Source organism: Vigna angularis, chromosome 1 (assembly GCF_016808095.1).
Source record: "Vigna angularis cultivar LongXiaoDou No.4 chromosome 1, ASM1680809v1, whole genome shotgun sequence".
In the NCBI taxonomy this organism is placed as follows: Eukaryota; Viridiplantae; Streptophyta; class Magnoliopsida; order Fabales; family Fabaceae; genus Vigna; species Vigna angularis.
The window spans coordinates 22,412,296-22,438,365 of NC_068970.1; the positions used below are offsets into that span (position 1 = coordinate 22,412,296).

The 26,070-nt window shown below is 30.9% G+C and overlaps 4 protein-coding genes across 4 annotated transcripts; all 4 read left to right on the forward strand.

Annotated features, from left to right (window-relative positions):
* Window positions 1-805: 805 nt before the first annotated feature.
* Window positions 806-1,873, forward strand: LOC108342151 (uncharacterized). Its single transcript, XM_017579870.2, has one exon. It carries the CDS (start codon window positions 838-840, stop codon window positions 1,750-1,752), a length of 915 nt encoding a protein of 304 aa, XP_017435359.1. The 5' UTR covers window positions 806-837; the 3' UTR covers window positions 1,753-1,873.
* Window positions 1,874-6,343: 4,470 nt separating this feature from the next.
* Window positions 6,344-7,386, forward strand: LOC108328503 (uncharacterized). Its single transcript, XM_017562381.2, has one exon. The coding sequence runs from the start codon at window positions 6,378-6,380 to the stop codon at window positions 7,248-7,250; it is 873 nt and encodes a 290-aa protein (XP_017417870.2). The 5' UTR covers window positions 6,344-6,377; the 3' UTR covers window positions 7,251-7,386.
* A 3,485-nt stretch (window positions 7,387-10,871) lies between these two features.
* Window positions 10,872-11,963, forward strand: LOC128194975 (uncharacterized). Its single transcript, XM_052871634.1, has one exon. The coding sequence runs from the start codon at window positions 10,929-10,931 to the stop codon at window positions 11,802-11,804; it is 876 nt and encodes a 291-aa protein (XP_052727594.1). The 5' UTR covers window positions 10,872-10,928; the 3' UTR covers window positions 11,805-11,963.
* Window positions 11,964-20,055: 8,092 nt separating this feature from the next.
* LOC108340671 (uncharacterized) lies at window positions 20,056-21,306 on the forward strand. The gene has a single exon (XM_017578191.2). It carries the CDS (start codon window positions 20,263-20,265, stop codon window positions 21,187-21,189), a length of 927 nt encoding a protein of 308 aa, XP_017433680.1. The 5' UTR covers window positions 20,056-20,262; the 3' UTR covers window positions 21,190-21,306.
* Window positions 21,307-26,070: the final 4,764 nt, after the last annotated feature.

Here is a 26,070-nt window from a genome sequence, read left to right on the forward strand (position 1 = left end):
ACCCTTTTCCCTTCTCTACTCCTAATACAAGCCACCAACCCAACAGAAGCACCAGAACTTATATGCTGTAATGTTTTCATTATGCTAAGAAATCAATTTCCAAGGTAGAAGAAACATCACTGTTGATTGCCCCCTCTGTCTCCTAATATCACTGAATCCACTGTCACCACAACACCTCATGGTTTCCATTATTCACTCACTTAATCATAATCTATATCAATTTGAAAGAACCTTGCCCTTATGTCCCCCAATAGCAACATCTTAATGCTAGCCTAGATTCCAGGCTAATGAAGGAAGTTTTTGGCTATAACTCAGCATTGTTCGCGCTAGCCACCATTATTTAAATCCACCCCTCACTTATACTTTGAAGAAAGACATAAAGTGCAAAACTTATTCAAATAGAAAGCAGCTTCAATTATACACATGACCATTTAGAGATAAGTTATACTATTGAATTGTGGTTGAGAAGATGGGATTATTGAACTGGTTTATCACAGAGAGGAAGCAGGGGAACATATACCAGCAATGTCTGGTGTCCTTTGTTTGTGTACTACCACTAATTTCTCGAACCTCAATGCACTTCATCTTACCTCTATGGAATAAATTAAATCACATTAGTTATGGAATTGTTGGCCTAAACTATTGCAAGGCAATCGGAAAGGTAGGGAGACCCACATTGTTGTCACATGCATGCACATATTCTACACAAATAGTTGGCATGCACACTCAATAGTTCCAAGTTTATGTTCAGTTCTACCATGTTCCTATAAATAGATTGAAGTCTTGCCAATTCCCAATCAAGCATCCTTGTGTTTGGTGCACCGCGACATAAAAAAGATGGAAGCTTTTTCTGCATTGCCAAATGCTCATCAACCAGTGAGGTCCATTAGTTTGCCCACCAGAGTGCACCCTTCTTCTCAAAGAGTTGAAGAACTTTTGAACCATCTTAGGCCTCACCATCTTCCCCAGTCTGTCTCAAGAACCACATGCTTGGAAGCAGAGACAATTCAAAGCGATTTGGTTGTGCTTGCTGAGTTGTATAACTGCATGGAGGAACTCTTCCATTCTCCACAGACCCAACAAGCACTTCTGCACTACCAAAATGGGAAGCTAGTGGAAGAGGCATTGGGTGGCTCAGTCACACTCCTTGATGCATGTGGCAGTGGAAGGGATTTGTTGTTGGGTCTAAAAGAACAAGTGCAAAGTCTTCAGTCAGCCATGCGTAGAAGAAGAGGAGATTCAAGCATTGAGAAAAGCATCTGTGAATATAATAGCTTCAGGAAGAAGGCCAAGAAGGATATTGCCAAGCAACTGGGGGCAATGAAGAGAATGGAGAATAAAGTTAATTGTTGTTCTCTAATGAGTCAAACTCAAGATCAGCATTTGATATTCGAAGCCAAAGTTCTAAAAGAAGCAAGCATCATCACTATCTCTATATTCCGTTCTCTTTTGCTGTTCCTGTCAATGCCAGGACTCAGAACAAAAGGGACCTCCGTGATCTCAAAGCTAAAGCCAACCAGGTTGTTTTCTTCAGAGAAAGAACAGAAGAACACAAATGTTGTGGACCTTAGTGCCGTGTGCTCCCTCCTTGGAAGAGGAAAACACAGTGATGCCAAGGTTGAACTTCAAAGTACTCTAAGAGTGTTACAGACATTGAATGTTTGCATTGATGGTCTTGAAAGTGAATTAGATTGCCTCTTCAGACGTATAGTTCAAAATAGAGTGTCATTTCTTAATATGCTTGCTCATTAGCACAATGATTTTGTGTGAGTGATACCTTGTAAATGTGGATGAGAGTGATCATGTAGTCCGAATTTTAAAGGATTTGCTCTCCAAAAATCAATACATGTTTGAATATCAAAATGGTTCAGAATTACATCGTGTCTTATTATGTCCACATCCTGCTTCCTTCTTTCTGCTCCTTTCTCTTTCATCCTCCATTCCTTCTGAACACAGTCAAAAGCCCTTCCCTCAACTTAGCAATGAACTTTCGCACATAGTTACTCAACTTTCTAACTAATACTTTAATTCATGAACACCTACTAATAATTCTGCTTTTAATTCATATAAGTACATGTCTTATTGATTAATAACTTTTTTTCAATATATTAAAAATATTATTTGGTTTTGCTCGATTTACAAGTACTACCGTACATGATCATTTAAAATACAATGAAATATCATAGTTATAAACTATAATACTCTATAATAACATTGCCCAGTGTAAAACTCTTTGGGGGCATTTGACCTTGTTTAAATACTACTTTTTTTTTCTCTCTTTAATTTGCAATTTGATCTTTCTATTTTAGAAAATTCAATTTGACATACATTTTATTTCTTTTATTTTTTATTCAATTAAACATTTAAACTAACATATTCATTTAAGGAACTATACAAATTATTTAATTGACTACTGTACAATAAATAATTTTAGATCGAAATTCTGGATTTTCAAAGATATAGAGATTAATTGACCCTGTTTTAAAACTGAGATTCAAAATTGTGAATTAAACACGGACAAAAGTTTTCTATATTTAAAGAAACAAAATAGTGCGATGAAATATGCGTTTTCATTAGCTTTGTTATCTAAACTTTCTATGCAACCACGACATTTTTTTAGGAAATTATTTTTTCCTCTAAACAGTAGTTTGTGTATGTATTTATTGTCAATGAAAAGGCCATGGCCCAAAATCCCAACCAAGTGTTGCAATTGAGGATGGGAGGAAGGTGTGGCGGAAATGGAGATTTCAAATTAGGGAAGAAGGGAAATAGAAGAATGGAGATTTAAAAAATGAGGGAGTGCAAGAAGAAAAATTAGGATGCAGGAAGTAGCATATTTGTATCAGATTTGATTTATTTGTTTTATAGCTTATGTTCCATACCTTATTATAATTTTCTTTGGATCATTTATCCTTCATTTCATAATGGACTTTTTCAAATGAATTGAGGGTGAACTTAAAACGTTAGCGAGGTGAAAGAAGTTAAAAGCCTCTTCAATATGCTAGTATATTGTTAAAAATTTTCCAATATACTTTTCTTTATTTCAATTTTGGGCCTGTGAGGAGATCAAGATTGACTTTATTTTGAGGCCTTGGCTCATTAAGATGGAGTTTCTGCAAGCCTTATAATATTTACACCTCCCTTAGTTACTACATACTCTCCTTTCTCTCTCCTTTCAATAAATTTATCAGATTCAATCCCTCAGTGTCTCAACCAACCTTAACAGTTAATCTTTGTTGTTTTGGAAAACGTTAGTGTTGTTTTCCGCTCATTTTCCTCACTCACTTCCTCTTATTAGTGTTATATGTAAGGTAGTTAAAATCAAAATTTAAATTATAAAATAGTAAGATTTTAGGATTCTATAAAGTATTTACGAATTAGATTCTATACGTAATGATAAGATCATCTAAAAATTGTAAAAATCTAAGTTTTCTTTAAATTTTATGTTTCACTATCTCTTAACTTTTTTTTAATAAATGAATTCAGTTTAAATTAAACCTACACCTAATTAAAAGTTAATGTAATTAAAAAAATTGATTGTTACGTGTTGTCACCACATTTCCTCTAATTAAAAATTTATACAATTATTATTAAAATTTATTTTCTAATTAAAAATTAATACAAAACTACAACACCACAACACTACTCAATTAAAAATTAATATAATTAAAAATTTTCTTTTTTTTTCAACCACAAAATTTTGGATACACACGAAACATTTATTTTGGTTAAAAGTCAAGGTGGTGGTGAAGAAAACGATGTTTGCTATCCGATTTCTAAAGGAGGAAAACATTCTTGTTAATGTGTTTCATGAGGAGATAGAGCTAATGAAAATTCTTTTAGTTTTTGTTTTAATTTGAATGATTTATATTAGATGAATTAAGTTTAATGAAGTATTGAGAAAGTGATGAATTTTGTAAACTTAAATTTGATTAAGTATTGACAAAGGATTAATTTATTTTCATGGATGTGTGTTTGGTGATATATATTATGTTTGTTTAAAACATAAAATTACAATCCATATTACGATCTACTATTTACAATTATATGAACCATTCACGATTCTAAGCATAATCTTGATTTTAACTGTTTTGATTCTATATTTCTTATTTAAATTCTTATTCTTTGTATCAATGAATTATCTTTTCATTTTTCTTTTACGTCACCTTTTGTTATTAATATTAGTAGCAAAAGCAACATAAATTTACTTCACTGATATAACATTTAAAAATTAGTATTAAAATAAAGACTATGGCAATTGTATAAATATTATGTTCTCAAATATCTAATAGTTTTACATTAGAAGTCAAGATTAACGTGATTATATTTCTTTTCCCCTTCTGATAAAATTGTAATCGAATTTCACGTTATAAAATAGATAATATTTTATAGGAATTCAGTGATTCATTCTAACTACGTTGTCAGACTTATGACTGCATCTACTTGAAATTTGCTTTATAATAATCTATAAACACTGCAATATTTATTTTCAACGAATCATCGTAGAAATCTTATAGTTTATTGCTCATTTGGTAATTACCTAATAATTTGAATACAAGACATTTCTTCCATGACTAACACAGATGTTCAGAAGTAGATTCAATGAGAATCATGGTAGCTAAATAGTGGCACATTCACCATGTGGCATAAACAATACCTTTCTTTATGGTGAATTGAAGGAAACATTGTATGAGTCAACCTCTTGGATTTAATTCTACAAGCAAAGAGAAATTTTCAAGTTACATAAATTTGTATAGATTGAAACAGAAATCTAGATTTTGGGTTCATAAGCTTTACACTATACCATCCTTCAATTGCATTTTCATGCTTTTTAAGGAGTGATGCTTATCTTTAGGTTCATGCCAACCTCTACATTAGTCTTGTTTATATGTGTTGATGATATTATAATTACTTGCAACTCCAAAAGTATGAGGTATCTTCTCTAATAAACATTATACATTTTAAAGGGTTTTGTCACTTTTGCATTATTTTCTTGCAATAAAAGTCACTCACACATCTAACGGGAGACTTTGAGTCGATCCAAATATATTAGTCAACGTTTTCAAAGATATAATTTTTGTGTAGTTTTATTAACTGCTAATCCTGTGATGTATTTGAAGATAAATCATTTTAAACAACTTTTATATTATGCAAGATAATATATTGAATAAAGATTCGTTGAGACACCTAAATATTTTACATTCATTTGACATTATCCTTATTTTTTATTCTCTTCTTTCTTGAAACAATATAAAAGTTTACACTTTTTTGACCATTTTATCCTTGTAATCTGTGTCAAATGAATATAAAAGTGTGTCATGGTATCATATTACTCTAATATATTACACCCAATTACACCCAGGATAAAGTTATGACGGAGTCATTCAAGTCATATACATGCCTTATTGATGTCAAATTGCATATTCTACTAAATCACTTTTTGGACCTGAATTTGAAAATAGCTAAAACTTTGATTACCAATTTTAGACATTGATTTAGTGACTAGTTTAGAGTTAAACTTTAGGTTTCAAATTAAAAAATAATAAATTTAAATTGGTTCGTATATATAATTTAGTTACAAATATTAATTTTTTAAATTATTATAAAACTAACCGAATTAGATTAATTAATTATGAATCTTATTGTGGCCCAATTATTGCGTAATTTTAGGTTATAGCAAATGTAGAGAACAAGCCACATGATTGTAATTAGGTCCATGAATCCGCAGGAGCAGCACAACCACATGCCAAAGACCTAAATGGGTCATCTATTATTATGTATATATCTTTTCATACACCATCCCCAGCAGCTATATCAACACGCGTCAATCCTACCACTAAAATACGCGTCCTACTTCACGTACCTCAAGATTTCTCAACAAAATCGAGGCCAAAAATTTTGAAGATTCTTTTTCATACAAGTATAATATGCAGTAGTAAGCAAAGCGTGGTTAAAACCAAAGTTGACAAGGAATATATACATGCCACTCGTGCACACAATATTATATACACTAAATACGCTCACAAACCCTAAATTCTTGGATTTAAAAAAGGTTACCTAAATCGCAATGATGTTATCTCAGATCTCAAGACCTGTACAGTAACCTTTTTCTAATTAATAATCCGTTTTTGCAGCTCAAAGTGATGACTAATCAAGATTTTTCACTACATATATCTCCATTATCATAGAGAGAAATGTAGGGTAGAGACGTGACAAGTTAACCGAAAATTATGGAAGGGAAAGCTAATGCGTGTGCCACCTACCCCACACGTTAATTAAGGTTATACGCGCTACCCTATTCCGTATATAAAGAGAGAATCAAGGAGTTTGTAAGAGCATCCAAAATAGAGCTTCTGTTGAAAATCACAAGAGAAACCATGGCAGATAAGTACCATGTTCGCTCAATTAGTTTACCTTGTAGATCACATCCTAGCACCATCAGAGTGGAGGAGGAGCTGAGCAAACTAAAAACTTGGGAAGGAACATTCACATCCACCTCAGAGTCCATTCAAACTGGCCTATCCATGCTTCAAGATTTGTACCTTTCCTTGGATGATCTTCTCAACATGCCATCCACCCAACAAGTGATTTCCCAACACAAAGGTGACAAGTGCGTGGAAGAGGTGTTGGATGGTTCCATGAGAATCTTGGATATATGTGGGATCACAAGGGACACCATGCTGCAAATTAAGGAAAATGTCCAAGCCCTTCACTCTTCCCTTCGAAGAAGAAAAGGAGATCCGAGTGTCGAAACGAGTGTGGGTGAGTACAAGTTGTTCACCAAGAAGATGAAGAAGAATGTCAATAAGTTGATCACATCGTTAAAGCAGATGGATAGCAGATTTGGGGTGTCCCCACTTTTGGATCTTGATCACCACCTTGCTGCTGTGATTAGAGTGCTTAGGGAAGTCATTATAATGAACTTGTTAGTATTTCAGTTTATTTTGTCATTCTTGACAGTGTTTTCAACGAATTCTAAGGCAAACAAATGGTTGGTTGTGGCAAAATTGATGCAGAAGGGGATCAAAGCATGGGAAGACAACTCGGGGAATGTGAACGAGTTGCAGTGTGTTGAAGTAGCTTTGAGTAGTCTTCTGATTGAGGGCACTAATGATGAGAAGATGCAGGTGGCGCAGGAAAAATTGGAGACTTTGAAGAATGCTATTGAAAGAATTGAGAATAGTTTGGAGAGTGTGTTTAGGCGCTTGATTAAGACTAGAGCTTCTCTTCTCAACATAATCTCCCAGTAGAGTATTTTGGATACGTAGCAATTTTTCTCCAAATCCTGCAATGCGTCCAAATTTTAGGGATGTTAGAGGAATGAAAAATTTACCACAATGATTTCTACATGTACACAGTTTATAAGTAATACATATTTTCATCGCCTGTATTTCCACGTCTTGTGTGTGTAATGTTTTCAACATCTATATTGATAGAAAAAATATAAGATAAGTGATTAGTCATTGTTTTCATCATGATTACCTGTACAAAAATTATTAAATTCTAAGATATGGTAATGTATTTTGATTTTTTTGATATATTTTGAGGATGAGACTGAGTGAACAATAGTTTATATATGTGTTAAGTGCAATTAATGATTAAAGTCATAAGGTTTATATTCTATATATACAAATGTTATATTAAGTAAAAAAACACCTTTCATATTAAAGAGTATGGTATACTATTTTTATTTCTATATGTGTTTATATTTAAGGATATGATTTTTTTTATCCCGTTTTCATTCAAATTAAGTAACGAGTATATTTTCTCCATGTATTTGTTCAAGTTTTCTTCCACATTGTATTTTAAATATTAATTAAATAATTTTTTACATAAAAAATAAAATATAATAAAAATGTTATTATCAAATATCCAATATCAAAATAACATCAATTTTAAAAATAATAAAATAAATGTCATACAAACTATTGAATCCCTTATGATTTTATGTTCTATTAAATTTTTGTTTTTTCTTTTCAGTTAAAAGGTTGTTTTGTTTTTAAAACCTATTTAAGATAAGTTTCGTCGTTGTAACAGGTGCTATGAAATAATAAGAATTAAAAAGGTGTTTAAGTATTTGTTTCTCAATTTTTCCCTTTATCTCATCATTGTGGGTCTCCTTCTACAGTGAGCGTTAACTTCCACGTGCAGAGTCATGAAAATATACCATATTCATTATGGTATCGGAGCATGTCTATAACCTGTTATGCTTTTGCTGCCATCTTAGTCCTTTCTTTATTCATTCTTGAAGATTGCGTTATGAAATATGGAAGCCAACACCGACACTATCCAACAAATTCAAATAACACGGCTCAAGCACACAATATGGATCAATCTCTCAATCCAGGTGAAAATCTAGATTTAATTCTAGTTTACCCTCCATAAATGAAACTAATGATAGTTCTTGGAGCATAAGCATGAAACACACCCTTTTATCAGAATCTTATCCCTTCAAATTGCTGAAAGTGTCATGTACATTGACACAACTCAAGATCTTTGGGATGATTTGAGGGAGAGATTCTTTAAAGGTGACTACTTTTTGTTATTCTAAAAAGGTACAATAACAAGGGAAAAGAAACATTACACAAATTTCACTAATTTAAAAACTTTATGGGAATAATTAGATTTTTTGAGGCATGCATTTGTGGTAAACCTTGTGAATGTGATTTACCCGTAACCTTTACAAAATATAAGGAAACAGATTATGCCTTTTGCTTTTTAAAGGGTCTCAATAAAACCTATAATAATGTCAAAACTCGAATCTTTTCATGGAACCTCTACCCAACATAAATAAGATTTTCTCCTTTATTATACAACAAGAACAACAAATTAATAATTCTGGAAATCTAAGTGTTGAAAGCAGAATTTTTCTTAACACCAATTAGAAGAATTACAAGCAACAAGAATAAGGTTTTCGGAAAGCTTAAGGAAGAGGAAATTTGTGTTTCGTTAAATACAATATATCATTTTTACGAAATTGTGTAAAGGAAAAAAATATATAATTAAAAGAAACTGCATAAAAAAATGTGTAATTAATTAAAGTTCTGATAAAAAAATCTTATTATTTAAGTAAACTTTATGAATATTTATCAAGTCAAATAACAACTAAGATAGAATAAAAAATTGTGATAAGAAAAAATAGAAACAAAAAAACTAAGGATAAGTGAGAATAGTAAATAATACTCATGCTTCCTAATTTAAAAAGTTGGAGATTACCTATAGCAATTAATGTAAGGACCTTTTTTTGTCAAAATCATGATGAATTTGAACATACTCTTCCTATTGAATAATTGAAGAGGGAGGGAAGTTGTGTAATGGGAAGGGTTTTTTCACCTTGTTAAAAGAATATTAAGTGTTTAAGAGAAGGAATGATTTATTGGAGTACTTTATTAAAAAAAATATTTACATTTTCCTTAGGTCTCTGTAAAGATTAAAAATTTTTTGAAATCAATTTTTTTTTATTCTATACTCATTCAGTCAAGTTTTGATACATACATGAAAACAGATTATGAAAATACAAAATATTGAATTAATCTTTGATGGGAAACATCGGTGTTGCTACCATACTTACCACACCTTTATATTGTGCAAATTTATTAAAAACTGGCTTAAGTGAGTGTGTGACAGCTTTAGACTATTAAAAGATGTTAAATCTTGTAAAATTGGTTTCACAATTTCTACCTGTGTTGTTTCGTATATGTGCTTACATCTTTGATCTTGATTGTGTATGAAGGCTATATTTGTCCAATGATAATATTAGAGTAGATGGTGTGCGATCTAGTTATCATTCATGCGATTGAACTTTGATCAAACTAATGGTAGATTCATGTGTGGGATCTTTATGTTAAAAGTTTTGTTTTTTTAGAAATAGACCTGGCTAAAGGTGGAGAAGAATGGATAAAAGTTCGCAATGGTGGAAGAACAAAGAAAGATATTTTTTTTAAAAGTGGGTTAAAATAGTTTCTGAAATTAATTTAAAAATCATTTTAAACTTTTTTCCAAATATTTGATTTTAAATTAAATTTTAAGTTATCCATTATTTTCATTTGAATGAACTACTCTTCCAGAATTTATCATATTGCTCCGACGCAATTAAAACCTAGGTTTTGGGTTTTTGCAAATACAGAGAAGAAGCCACATGATTAAGTTAGGTTCATACACGAATGAAGAAGCAAAGGCACATGGCATCTGTGTATCTTTCGTACAATACCACCAATTATATGAACACGCGTCAATCTTCTCAGCAAGATACGCGTCCTTCTTCACGTACCTCAACATTTCTCAACAAAATCGAGGGTAAAAAAGTAAGAAGATTCTTTTTCGGATGAGCAATGCAGTGTTAAGCAAGGCATGGTTAAGACCAAAGTGTGGACATGTACAAGGAATACATGCCATTCGTGCACACAATAATAAACACTAAATACAACCGTTCTTCTTGGAATTTTAAAAGGGTTATCTAAAACTCAAATCAAACTTTTGCGGATCTCTAAACTCTACCATCGCATTTCTTTAATAATCTCAAGCTTATGATATTTGAGACAACCCAAGCAGAGGATACCAATTTTTATATCAGAAAGCTACAAATTATTGTGGCAAGAGTAAGTGATGACTAATAAAGATTTCTGTTTACAAATTCGAGAACAAGCCAGGTATACAACTTAAGACTGGAACCCATTTCACTGCACATAATATCACATTATTATTGTATGTTATAGAGAACAATGTCGGCTATAGATGTGACTGGTTAACCGAAATCTAAGGGAAACCCATGCGTCTACCACATGCCCCACACGTTAAACAATGTGATTTGTGGTGCCTTTTTGTTTCCTTGGTTGTTTCTAATTGGGGATAGCCCCTATATAAAGAGAGTGAAGGACTTAGCAAGAGCATACCAAAATTAAGCTTCAAAAACAACTTAGAAGAGAAAAATGGCAAATAATAAGTACCATGTTCGCTCAATTAGTTTACCTTCTAGATCTCATCCTAGCACCATTAGAGTAGAGGAGGAGCTGAGCAAGCTAAAGACTTGGGAAGGAACATCCACACCCTCTTTACAGTCCATTCAGAACGGCCTATCCTTGCTTCAAGAACTCTACATTGCGTTGGATGATCTTCTCAACATGTCATCCACCCAACAAGTGATTTCTCTCCACAAAGGTCACAAATGTGTGGAAGAAGTGTTGGATGGTTCTATGAGAATTTTAGATATGTGCGGCATCACAAGGGACACCTTGTTGCAGATTAAGGAAAATGTCCAGGCCCTTCACTCTGCCCTTCGAAGAAGGAAAGGAGATTCGAGTGTTGAAACAAGTGTGGCCGAGTACAAATTCTTCGCGAAGAAGATGAAGAAGAATGTGAACAAGTTGATCACATCATTGAAGCATATGGATGCCAAGTTTGGGGTGTCACCACTTTTGGATCTTGATCACCACCTTGCGTCTGTGACTAGAGTGCTTAGGGAAGTCATTGTGATCAACTTGTCAGTATTTCAATCTATTTTGTCATTCTTGACCGTGTCTTCATCGAAATCGAAGGCAACCAAATGGTTGCTGGTGGCAAAATTGATGCACAAGGGGGTAAAACCATCTGAGGAAAACTCAGAGAATGACAATGAGTTGCATTCTGTGGAAATGGCTTTGAGCACTCTTCTAAATGAAAGCACTCATGATGAGAGCATTCGGGTAGCGCATGAAAGATTGGAGGCTTTGGAGAATGCCATTGAAAGTGTTGAGAATGGCTTGGAGAGTGTTTTTAGGCGCTTGATTAAAACCAGAGCTTCCCTTCTCAATATAATCTCCCAGTAGGGTACTTTCGGTACCAATTTTTCTACAAATCCTAATATGCATACAAATTTTAGGGGTATGCTGAGGAATGATTTGTACATGTATACAATCCAAAAGTAATACAATGGAATGTAAAAAAAAAAAATGTTTATTTTCTATATTATGGTGTGTTCTTGTGTCAATCCTGTTTTCTTTGTGCTCATCGTTAAACAGTTAATATGATTTGTCCATCCATAGCTTTGCTTAAAAAAATATTAGAAAAGACTTTGCTATTCCTTTTCGAATTTTTTTCATAAAATAAGTAATGGGACAGTTAGTTAGTAATTGAAAGTTGCAAAGGGAAACTTTGAACAACAGCTCTAGAGAACTTCATCTGCAGAATGAAATCCAAAACTCTATCACCTTAGCATTAGATCTATGTCATCTACCATTCTTTGGCCATACTATTCTCGGGAGACAACAATTTTCAAATAGAGCATTACCACCACTAAGTGTTATAACATACTATTACTACCAAACCCAAGACTTTTTCTTCTCTTTCTTGGATGCCAAAAAAACCCTTCTGAACTCTCAGGTTAGTCTTTGGAGCAGAATTTTGAGTTTTCATTTGATAAAGGCGAAATCCGGAATATGATTCATTCAGTTTAGCTTGTATGATATTACATGAAAACTGTGTTTTCGTGTAATGGCCTGACCCTAAAGGTTTGTAATTGGCAATTGCTTGTGACTTTCCTGTGTATTGAAATACATCTGCTGCGTCTTGTCTATCTATTTAGAGTCTATGAAAAAGGGAAAGTAAATGCGATTAAAGTTCTTTGGGTAATTCTGTTTTTGAAAAGGGACTATTCTCTAAACTAGGCGAAAAATACAGTGCATGATTAAACATCTTTTGTCTCTTTTCGTTTTCTCATTGAGGCATTATGTCAAGCAAATGGTCCATATCCCACAAATCAACCAAAGTTACAAAAGAAAACATTCTCAAGCACATTGTCCACTCATGATTTAGACATGCATTGATAAAGGTTGAGATTTTGTCAAATTAGCATACTCATTCAAAACAAAAGAATATCCCAAGAATCAAATAACCTAACTTAGACTTAAAGAGAAGTGTTAATGCACAGATAGAGTGGTTTTTCTGGTAATGGTAGCCTCCGAAAATAACGCTTCTTCTTTTTGGCACAATCAACTCCATGATGAAGGGAAGGGATATAATACAACTCCATTGTTTAAAGCTTGTAAATTTATCAAATCAATCAATCAATCAATATGTTGTTTCATAGTTATTCATTTTTTTAAAAGGCTATTTAAACATCTATGAAGTTCAAATTTCGAATAAAAGATTATGATACATACGTTTTTTGGTCAGTATTATACTTAAGTGGTTACATATTGGCCTGGATAAGACAACACAACCCCTTACAAACAAAGATATAGGCAAATTATTACTATAAAAGTAAACTAAATTCACACAGAATAACTACATCAACATTAATTTTATTTAATTTTTAACAACAATAAATTTTTATTGTATTGTTTAATCTTATTTTTATTTATTCGGGACATATTTTTTATAGTGGGGAATGATTAAAGCAAATTATTAAAATATTTTTTATACAAGGTAAGGAGAAATACAACTTTTTATCGATCTGACAACTTTGTTAAATTACGAATTTGAATAAATTGTTAATGAATTAATAATCTCATTTCGAACAAGTAATCACCCAACTTTATTGTAGATTTTTTTATATTAAAGCCACAGTAAATCACATACACAGAGTAAATCTCATTTTATATTAAAGGCACAGAAAATATAATATTTAAACTTGGATTTTCTTAAAATAATGAAAATGTAGATAAAGATAATATATAAAAGAATATATAGTATATTCGTATAATTACCTAAAGGGAATATAATAATATATACAGGAAAACTACTAAATTATAGAGTTTCTTCAAAATTATACATGATAAAAAAGAAATGTTATCCTATAAGTAGAGATGCATAAATTCCCGTATCTTCTTATGTTAACATTACAAATACAAATAAAAAAACACACACACAACAAAATCAACAAACACACATGGTAAGATAACTGGAAAAAATAATATTTACAAATAATGCAAAAATCTCTTAATAAGATATGTTAGTTTTAAACACACAAAAATTCATAACATAATATCATATTTTTCTAAATTTACAGGATATATTTACTTAAGTTAGACTTGTAAAATTATGCACTTGTGATGTAATACATTATTCTATCAAATTGTTATACACTAGATTAATATTTGTCACAATCATAAAAATCACAGAGACATTCTTATAATAGGATCTCCTGTCATTCTCACTCACCTAACCATTCTCTTCTACATAAGTATAAATGATTAGTAGTGTTCAGGATAGCTTCACATGATAGGATAAGTTCTTATCTTAATGCACATCCTAGTGAATCACACCAAATAGAGTTTCTCCATGAAATCCATGCATCATCAACAAATTATACCTTTGTCTCAACATTTGAAATTCATAATACTAATAATATAACCAATAAAACCAGATCATTCATGAAATACAGCCAATATAACACACAATGCAGAATGGCGCCCGATATAGTACAAAATTCACATTAAACATTGGCTTCATAGGGGCTTGGTGCCCAGTATGACCATTTTGGCACCTAGTGTTGAGACCACTAGAATCCCTCTTGATAAAATTTGGAGAAATTCGCCCAACAACACAAGGTGGTGTCTAATGACACAAAGTCAATGAGCTCCCTAACTTTGGTTTCACCTATAGGCTCATCCAGTGACAACCAAATCAGAGGCCTATTGTCAAAGTGGCGCTTGACATTGCAACCCTACGGCAAACACCTAGAACGAATTTTCTCTTTGACTTGAAATTTTGAATTGGCACCTAACACCCCTCTACTGTTGTCCAATGCCATGACATAAAGTGTTATGGATGAGAGAGTATAATCTACTCAATTTCTCAAATTGGTACTTTCTACTCTTTCCTTTTGCTCAATTGCTAAATTTATAACTCTCATTCAATCACACATCAAACCCACAAACAACACAATAATAACACATGATCGCACTGCACCATATCAACACATGCCATCTAAATTTCAAAGAATACCATAACATCTAAAGTTTCTCATAATTAACATGTAATATCCAATTCAACATGAATTCACAAGAAAATCACAAATATAGGCTAACTTTTCTTACTTGGTGAAACTACTCAAAAAGATCTCAAACACCAAAACTTATTCAACTTCACGTTATGCTTATAGAAACATCACAACGATAATAAGATCATATTGTCGTATCACTCATCAGTAGAGATTCACATTGATGACTCTAAGGTTACATGCAAGTGGAAGAAACTCACATGCAAAGAGAAAACATATTTGACCAAGAAAAGAGTAGAAAACCTACTTTACTTAAATGGAAAAATTGATTCGAGAGATGGAAAGAGCTCGCAAAGAATATTACTCTAGCTGTCTCAAATCTTCATATAGATAAATACTGAGTAAGAACAAGAGAGAAAATGAAAACTTCTAGAAAAATAATTTCTAAAGAGATTATGTTTTTTAAAATAATAAAACTCGTTTATAACCAAATTATTTATAGTAAAATGTTTTATTATGAAAATAGTCGAGTGTTAGTATTTTAAAAACAATATCAATCCTAAAATAGTATTTTTTTAAGATCCTTATAAATTAAAAAAGAAAGATCAAATTAAAATAAATTATGGTACCTTCTAAATCAATTTTCCGTTGTATTAACAATTATCATATGACCTTACAACACATGTGACCTTTAACAAGTATCACCTAGTATTAACCATTGACTTTCTTAATTGTTGAAGTGTTTGAAAATCTCTACAATCTCGTCACCGGTAATTTAATTTCATTTTGACCAATAATTTAACATCAAACTCATTTTTTTTATTGTATCTTTTCATGCAACACATGTTCACTTGGACTCACTAAGATAATTCCTTTATGGTACTCATTACCGGTTCTACATTCTACTTTGGCGTCCCATTTAATAATTCACAAATGTGTTTTTTTTAAGTGATGATTTGATGATGTAATCGATAATAAAAATTCTTTCTCCCCTTAAAATAGCGTTTATATACTTTGCAAAATTTGTTGTCAATTACTTATTCCTCATGCCTTTGTCATATACATGAATTCACGGTATCATGATATAAGCAAAAATGACTTTTTGAAACTTTCAATTCATTACATTTAATTTAGCTTGAAGTGGATTGCTTAACCCAGTGGCCTTGAAATAAAAAAATAAATTACTTTATAAAATTTCGTGAAATTATGTGCACAAGCATTTATAAGAAATATATAAAATTTTTGTGAAGGATGGACTTTATTGACTTTGTTTTGATGTTAAGTCTTGAACTATCACTCCCTCTCTCGAAGTTAATGGATGAGTTCGGAGTTGACTTACAGAAAATACTTTGACGTTTAAGTCAGATGGGTGTTTTAAGCGATTACGCTCAAATCAAATTATTGGTTAAAAACATATCAATTATCTCGACAATATATCTATATTTATAAACCTCACAACGACAAAATCAAAACCTGTTAATTGTCCATTAATAGTTGCTATTATTTTTCTTAATTGTTCATCAATGGTTGTTATCCTTAATTAATCATCATTTAATTATTTTAACCGCTGTCTCTACTTATTAACTTTTAAACTATTGATGACTTAACTTTTAAACTTTCCAGTTTTTCAACTTTTTGTTGAAGTTTGACACAATGTGTCAATTACTTCCTAACCAACTTATTCAAACTGTAAGATTAACAATATAATTGTATATAATTGTGTCTTTATTTATCGTATACATAAGATTTGTCGAGATGCCATATGATTGCAAAAGCTAGAAAATTCGTATAAAAATTTTTCACCTTTAACAGTTACAAATGTTAGAAGAAAGATGTTCCAAATTTCGTTCTTTGTAATTTTAGTCAATCACAGTTACAAATGTTAGAAGAAAAATGTTCCAATTTTCATATTTTGTAATTTTCCACCTTTAACAGTTACAAATGTTCCAATTTCACCTTTAACGTAATTTTGGTGATGACAAAATTAACACCTTTTGTTTTCTTATAATACCCAATCAGATTTTTTGAATATTTGGTAGTACAATCTTATCGAGATTCTTAGACCTTTTGATGGTTAGAGCGTTTGATAGATCAAAATCGTCTGGTGGCTCAAAATTGTCTGTTTTGATCGGTTCTTGTCTTCATCAATGCACATCTATCTTCAGAGAATCTAATAGTATCAGATAATCTATTCATCAATTTATAACTTTCTTTGTTTGTTATTAGAAACTTCGTCTACATAACATTTCGAGCTCGATAATAAAAGTACTCGTCACGTCACTTCACTAGTTTAAACATGATTTACGTTTGATAGTTATTTTTTTATAAATAAAACATTGTATTAACAGTTTGTCTAAGTGAAAGTTGTAACTGTATAATAAAAATTTGTTAGTTAAGAGAAAATTTATGGAAAGAAAAATTTAAACCTAAGTCTTATGAACATAAATTTTCATTAATTATTTATATATTTTCTATTGTTCTTTTTTATCCATCTAACTCTTCTTTGCATATTTTATTTGTGTTTTGTTGTCTATTATTCTTTCTTATCTATTTAACTCTTCTTTGCAGATTTTTTATCGTTTTATACATTTATGTGATAGAGGGTGTGAATATTTTTTTTATCAGCGATTGAAGGTGTGAATGAATTTATTTAAGCCGTAAGATTGACTAATATCACGAGTAAATTAAAGTAATTGAATAAATTCTCATTTATCTCTTAATATTTTTTTACCGGTTACACTAAGTTATGTTTGGTTTGTCAATATGTAAAAAATAAAGTTGAATTATTTTTCCACCTATCTTGCTAGAGTTTTTTTTACTAAACGAAATAAATTACATTTCAAAATTACACATCTAGGTTTATTTAAAAAAAAAATTACCTGCAGATCAAATCATACACATGCACAACATCATTGTAAAAAAATTATCAACTTCATAAACAACTTTTGACTATTGAAATCACCAACAATTAACTTAATCAAAATCGTTTAAGTAACACACAACTTCAACATAGATAGTAAAAGTAAAGTCGTGAAAACATGACGATTTCAATGCCCTTTTATTTAGAGGAAGTCGTTTTATCTTATAACGACTTTGGTTAAAAATTTTCAAAAAAAAATATAATAAAAGAAGTTATGTATATTTTATCTCTTTTAATGAAATTTTTTATTTAACTAATTTTATAAAATAATAAAATATAATATAATTTTTCTTTATTTTTAAAATTTTTGGTGGGTGGACTTGCTAAGTATAATTTATGTCTCTATCCCAAAAGTTCAACTGAAATTATAAAACTGTCCAGAGTTACAGAAGCAAAGACATAATAGGTTTCAAATTTGTTCTTTTCTTTTTTAATTTAAAGCACGCCTTTAGATTAAATAATGCTTAATGTAATAAATATGAACTCAAGCCTAGCCTAAATCATCATAAAAAGGTCATTCTCGAAGTCTTCAATTAAAAAAATTGACCATGTTTTTGGGTGATAGATATTTAGAATCAGGCACCATATCAAAATATATTTATAATGTGTTTACACTGTAGTTAAAGTCACCACAAATAATAAAAGAAAACCCTCAAAACAACAGAAAACAAAGTCACATAATACGTACCATTCCTTCCTTTCTCTTAATAAATTCTAGGATTTATGCTACGATTTGTTGTTATCTTCGAAATTGACCTAATGTGTTCCAAGGCACGCCTTTCATTTCGGTTTCTTTCTTTTCATGAAGTAATATAAAACATCCCTTGAATTAAATAAGGCTTAATGTAACAATGTGGACCACAAAACCATTAAAAAAGTCATTGTCTAAGGTCAAAAGTTGTATAGTTCAGCCATATCTTTGGGAAGCAAGAAAAGAATCTGGAATCAAAAGAAATCGTGATTTGTACAACAAATCAATATTGTGATTTCTTGATTTTCACCCATCATCCTAATTCACTCTTACATATCTTACTTTTCCATCTCATTGTAAGTTGAAATTCACCCACAAGTAAGTCTATCAAATTTATGATTTGATCATACATGTTTTAATGTAACTTGGAGTTTATGATATTATGCGTCAAACAAAATCATAATCAACAAACTATAATTAAAACATGAAATTAGTTTATCAAATATGTTCGAAAATCTTCTTGCCACATCCAGTTGGACGGCAATTAATTTTTTAAAATCACGTAAAACAGAAATATTAGGTTTAAGGCCGGCAGGGTTTGGAAGATTAGAATCCGGTAGCAACGTGTACCATATTAAAGTACTAATTATGCTACCCTCATAATATTTAAGATAAATAAAGTTATAGAACAAAGCTTTTTATAGTAATTGATTCAATTCATTCGTCCAAAATATCTATTGTGTATGATCTTTTGAAAGAGACTATTCCTTACACATAAGAACAATAATGCAAAATACAGAATGCTAAAGTAATACACCGAATTCAAACTTTGGCAGGTCCTAATCCGTAGAAGGAACATTGTGGTGACAACGTACGAGTTCTGCCGGTGAAAATGATATTTTTTTTGCCATTTTAGTTACGTGAGTTAAGGTTCAAGGAACTTTGGATGAGAAGCTTTAAATGTAACCGACCTTCATGAACATAATAAAAGTATATGCACCGTGCCATTGGCGGTGGTTTTTTCTTAGATTCATTCAAGATACAGAAACTCAAGCAGACGGTTTGGTCCTTTTCGTCTCTTCTTCACACAAGACCCACCTAATTATGAGAAACATACCTATCCCATGTGTTCTTTTTGTTTTCCCGAACGTGGTAGTGTTTCTTTATTTTTAATAAAAAAATAATAAATTTAATGCACACTCACAATTATTCATAGTATCTGAAGTTCATGTTAATTAGAAATAAAATTAATTTAAAATATATAATAAATACAAATTTTACTTTATAAATCAATCTTATAAAATTGAATTAGACTTAAAATTTATTTTAAAATTTACTCTTTTAACAGTGGTTAATTCTACCATAATTCCGAAACATTGGAAAACCATGTTAGAAAAAATTACTCACCCCAAGGAAAATAACTTGTGGAGATTCGAATTAGACTAATGGGAAGGTGGGAGTTGCCTTTCCCATGTGATATAATTATAAAGGTGATTCATTTAACATATGGATGGCTACTACTTCGGTTTGATGATGAAAACGTGACAGCAGAACTACGTCACAGAAAAACCAAACACTGCATAGACCTTAGGGAATCCATTTTTCTATCGAATGGCATCAGGGTCTATTATAAACTTGTGGACTTCTCTCTCTGCTTTCTAATGTCCAGAGGTATACATAGGGGTGCATTATACATACCATTGAGTCTAGTTTTCATATTAGGCACCCTTTAAGATGAAAAGGGCAAGTATTGCTACGTTTTCTCCAAAGCATTCTAGCAGCAAGTATGGTGTTAGATCCATTAGTTTGCCAACAAGATCACATCCAAGCACAGCTAGAAGTGAAGAGGAGCTGAGCAAGCTTAAATCATTGGAGGCATCATCATCATCATCATCTTCTACACCAAAGGTGGAAACAATTTGCTCTGGTTTATCTGGCCTTTCAGAATTGTACAAGTGCATTGAAGATCTTTTGAGATTGCCATTGACCCAACAAGCACTAGGGCAACACCAAAACGAGAAATGGGTCAATGAGATGCTGGATTGCCCAGTGAGATTCTTGGACCTATTGGGCATAACAAGGGATGCCATTCTGTTAATGAAAGGAAGTATTGAGGAACTTCAGTCTGCAATCAGAAGAAGGGTTGGTGATTTTGACATGGATAATCATGTTTCTACATATTGGAGGCTCAGAAGGAACATGAGGAAGGAGTGCACAAAATCTCTGCTTTTGTTGAAGCAGATGGATCATGAGTTATCTGGGGCCTCTCTTCCGTTGGATCTTAATGACCACCTTTCTGCAGTGGTAAGAGTGCTAAGAGAAGCTAGCTGGACCACAAGCTCCATCTTTCAGACTCTTGTTGTGTTCCTTTCTTCACCAATCTTGAAACTAAAGGCTAATAAGTGGGCGTTTGTGTCAAGGTTGATGCAGAAGGGGGTGTTTGCTTACAACAATCACGAGGAAAATATAAATGAATTGGAAAAGGTGGATTTGATTGTGGACAATCTGAGCAGAGATGCTGAGGCTGAGAACATTCAATCAGCACATGGAAGGTTAGAAGCTTTGGTGGTTGCCATTGAAGGAATTGAATATGGATTGGAGTGCTTGTTTAAGCGGTTGATTCATACTAGAGTGTCTTTTCTGAATATATTTTCTCCTTAAAGCATAGTACAACAGGCATGTAGGCCTTGTTATGTGATGCATAGCAGAGAGTTTATGAAATTTGGCATGTGTACAAATAGAGTTGTTAAATATGTAATTGTACATTCTGCTTGTTTTTCTTTGACATTTTCTATCCTTTTACCAGAATGCTAATCATCTCTTAATTTTTAGAAGCAATACTTCTCCCTAAATTGCTGTGATTTCAACGATGCTCTGGCCTTGAACTTTTGAAGATAGAATTGGAGAATTTGTTCTATAAATAAATAATGTATCAGAACGCCACAATGCATAAACTGGTGGTTGGGGTAGGAGGCAATTAAAGTAGAATCTGAGGTTAAATTGTATCTCCATAGAAAAGAATTAATATTACGTGTCAGAGTAAATTCTACATATGTTAGATTGATTGCTCTCCTAAGAGTAACTTATTCATCCAATATTTTTACTTTTTAGGGGTTAATGATCAAGCTTTTTAAGATGACACAATATAATAATATAATTTAATATTAATGAATCATGAATCGTGAATTAATTTATGTAAAATCGTCACAACATTTTAAATTTAGAACTCTTGTGAGTCTTTTTTTTTCTAATATATTACATCTTTCATTTATTTTAAATATGGAGCTCCAATGATCTCCTAGAAAAACAATCTCTATTTTTTTTAAGTGAAAATGAGAACTTTCTTAATTTTTTTTCTTTCTTATTTTATTTATATTTTTAATATTTATTATGTATCTAGTATATTTGTTACAATTGGTTGTTATTTTAACATCTTTTCAATAAGTTATCTTAGTGGTGAGAATTTTAGAAAAACTCATTTATATGATATTTTAAAATTTGATTCAGAGTAAAAATTGTATTCCTGTACTAATGTTAGTTTACACGATTTGTAAAGATTTTTTAAAGTTATAACAATTTTTTGAAAATCTTAAAATTATTTATTTTGAAAATCTTAAAATTATTTATTTTGAAAACAAGAAATTGATGAATTGATAAAGTTTCACAAAAAATTATAGGAACAGTTAAAAAAGATACTTATAGAAAATAACACGTTATAATCGTAACTACTAGACAAAAAAATGTTTAATGGATTTAGAATACAAAAAGATGCGTGCATGCTGTAATATTTGTTTATTATACAGAGAAAAGTTTATTGCATCAAAAGTGTATCCAGCGTGTGGGTTATCACAATTTAAAAAGAAAATTGATAAAAATAGTATTGATGAAGAATCAACTGGTCCTTTGGTAAGGTGCTGTGATACTTATCCATAATACCTAAGTTGAAACAATTATTTTTCATTAAAGAAGATGCAAAGAATACACGACATGACATGCAGATGGAAGAAAATGTGACAAACTTCTTCAACATTCAACTCATTCTCCACAATCGAAGAAAATTGATGAAGTATTTCCAAAATTTGGTGTAAACTTAAGAATCTTAAGACTTAAGCTTGGTACACATGGTATGAATTGTTAGCATAAAGATGAATCTTAGAAGTTTTGATATCTCAAAGTCAAGTATCAAGTGCTCTTGTTGCAAGAAGATCTTCATGAAGACTTATTTTTATGTTAAAGCTTTTTTAATTTAGTAGAATGATGTATAGGTTTTGTTTTATCTCTGATTCCATGTATTGCTTGCCTTTAGTTGTGTTAAAATTTGTTTTGAATAAGAAAATCTCATTTTCACTCAGGATAATTAATTACCAACTAATGATAAACGATTATCAATAATCGATTATGACTTGTTATAATCGATTTTCACGAGCAATTATGAAAATTTTCAAGCAAATTTTTTACCGTTGTACATTCATTAAATGCATGATCGATTACCTCATTTAGATAATCGATTATCATGCATTAAATAGATGACAACGGGCTTTTGGAGGTATCCACGAGTAAGATCTCTATAAATTGGATTGGGACTATCATTCTAATATATGAAATACAAAATACTTGAATTTCAAAAAGCTTATTTGTTTTGTTGTGTGTTGTGTGTTCTAGGGTTTGTATAATCCTTGTGCTTGTGGTTTTGAGAACTTAGTGTTAGCATAAAACAATAACTTTCATGGGAGTTGTGATTAAGTGTTGTTGTTGTTGCTGAGTTAAAGCCTGTTATCCTTTGTGAATATTCAAAGGAGGTGTTCATCCTTCGTGAAGCATTCAGATGAGGTGTTCATCCCTTGTGGGTTTCAGAGAAAGTGAGTTTCATCTTCTGTGGTAACAAGAGAGGTGTTCTAACCTTAAACTTGGTTATTTTCTTTGTGATTGTAATAGTTTGTTAGTTTGTGATAGTGAAGCGTTAATTCTCATTTGAGATTAACAATTAGACGTACGATCTGTTTGATCTGAACCAATATAAAAATCACATGTGCAATTTTCTTTCTTCCTTAATCTCTTATTTTGTTTTAATTTATCGTTACGGAACTTAATTTAAAAGAGAAAATATTTAAAGGCACGACTTGCGATAAGAAACTAATTCACCTCCTCTTAGTTTGTTGTACATGCTAATCATTCCGCTGCACTTCTCCGACATGAATTCTCATAAGAACTTAAGTAATAAATGTAGTTAACAGTCAATTTTATTGATAATTTTCAATCTTTCTCCTTCATTGTGTAAGAAAATATATGTGATGTTATTTATTATAGTTATTGGTAGAAAACTAACTAATTTCTTATACTGCAACAATCTAAAGATGATTGCAAAGTCTAAAGAGGCTATGAGAAATCATTTTTGAAATGACAAAGGCTCAACATGTTATTTTTTAGGTGTAAGGTCACTAATAGAATCATCAAACTTTCATATCTAAAAAGAAATGTGCTATTGATATTCTAAAATAGTTTATAATATAGAATTCAAAAATCCAGTATATATACTAGTTAAAGAAATATTCAAATTGACAAGAATAATAGATGATAAGAAAAGAGACCTAACCTACTACCAAACTTTGATTAAAAGTCTCATATTGCAACAAGGCTATATAATGTATTTGGACTATGATTGCCCAGTATATTTTGGCAAGAGTCATGTATATGTCATTTGCAAGGCATTAAAAGAATCATATGTTACACTAAAGACATTTTGATTGATAGAGTTTTTTATGCTAGAAAAACTACAAAAAATAAATTAAACTTACAAATGGGCAAAATTCGTTGGTAATCACAAAATTTGTTTGTAATTGCCAAACTTCGTTGGGAAATCAAAATTATTGACGAATTATCGACGATTAAATATCTACCAATAAAATGTTCAGCGATCAATTTTACAGATAATTTTTTTTACTGATAATTATCGATAACCATAATCTATCAATAATTATTTATGGTCATTATATATCGATAATTAGCAAAAACCAAAACACATCATAATTATTCATCGATAAATATTCGTTAATAATTATTGACGAATATTGATTATCAGTAAATCTCTAAATTCGATTCTTCTTTGTTTCTTCTTCTTCCATTGTCGATGTCTCTAACTCTTTTTTCTTGTCCTCTGACTTTGACTTCGTTACGTTCGCCATTTGTTGTCCTGCCTCTACCTCCTCTTCCTTTTTCTTCTCCTTTTTGTCCTTCTCATTCTCACTTTCATTCTTTTTCTCCTTCTCCTCCTCCTCTATTCTTATTCTCACCCATTTACAATTAATTTACGACAATTTTTTGTTGAATTTGATGAAAAAAATGAAAGCCTATTTTATTGACTAAATTACTAACATTATTTTTAAAAAAATGTAATTACTAATTATGTTAGGAAAGAAATCAATTATCGGTGGTTTTATCGCCGAATTTTAATTTTTTTATTATCAATGAATCCATTAACGATAAATATTTTAATCGATAATTAAAATTTTAAAATATGTCAATAAAATTTGGGTGAATTTTTTTTATTAACAAATATTTTTCAATTGATAAAAATGCGTGAGTAATTTAACAATTTTCTAATAGCAAAGTAAAACTTGTTGGTTGTACCGATAGTGAATTGGCTAGGAGATGTAGAAATAAGAAACTTCCAAAAAAATATATTTTATGATAAGTCTATAATTACATTATGTAAAGATCTAGTGTTTTAGTGTTTCATAGATGATCTAAAGAGATTAATATTTATGTTGGGTTTCTTTGAGATTATTTAGTGTAGTAGAGGAAATAAATGTTATGCCAAGGTTGTTAGAATGAAGTGATTTTGAGTGATTTGAGAAAATAGATTTGAGGGATTGAGCTCCTTTGAATACTTACACGAGTAAAGAGAGTAAAAGAGAAAATCACATCATCATATCTTAAATTACAAGAATACTTCATCCTTTTTGCAATATATCATTTTCTTATATCAGTTTTCTTTTGCAAAAGAGTAATAGATTATAAGAATTTGCACTCTAACATCTAACAATTAAATAAGTCTAAAATTGAACGAACTTAATTTCACTTGATGCAACAATAATATGACTACCCACTTCATATTTATTGTAATATTTTGTTATTTGAACATGACATAAAATATGTCGTTATCAATTTTCATGGTGGACAATTTAATTTAAATTATTTTCAACAATAAATATATATATATATATATATATATATAACAAATTACTCACATTGTAATTTATATTAACTTCAAATAACTACATCTTAATTTAAAATAATTTCACTATTCTTATCGAATTTCAGAATGTGGCCTTCTAACAGGTGGCATAATAGGTAGAACCCAGATGTGTGCTCTTGTAGTTTGAAAAATGAGAGAGGATCCACTTGTAAAAGAATCTTCGACCATTAAGTCATTAAGAGAGTAAGATCTTTATGTATAAGAAAAGTAAGTATAAGTTTTAGTAAGTTTCCCAGATGAAATGCATGTTTATTTATAGGATCTCATGATTCTGTCATTTATGTGGT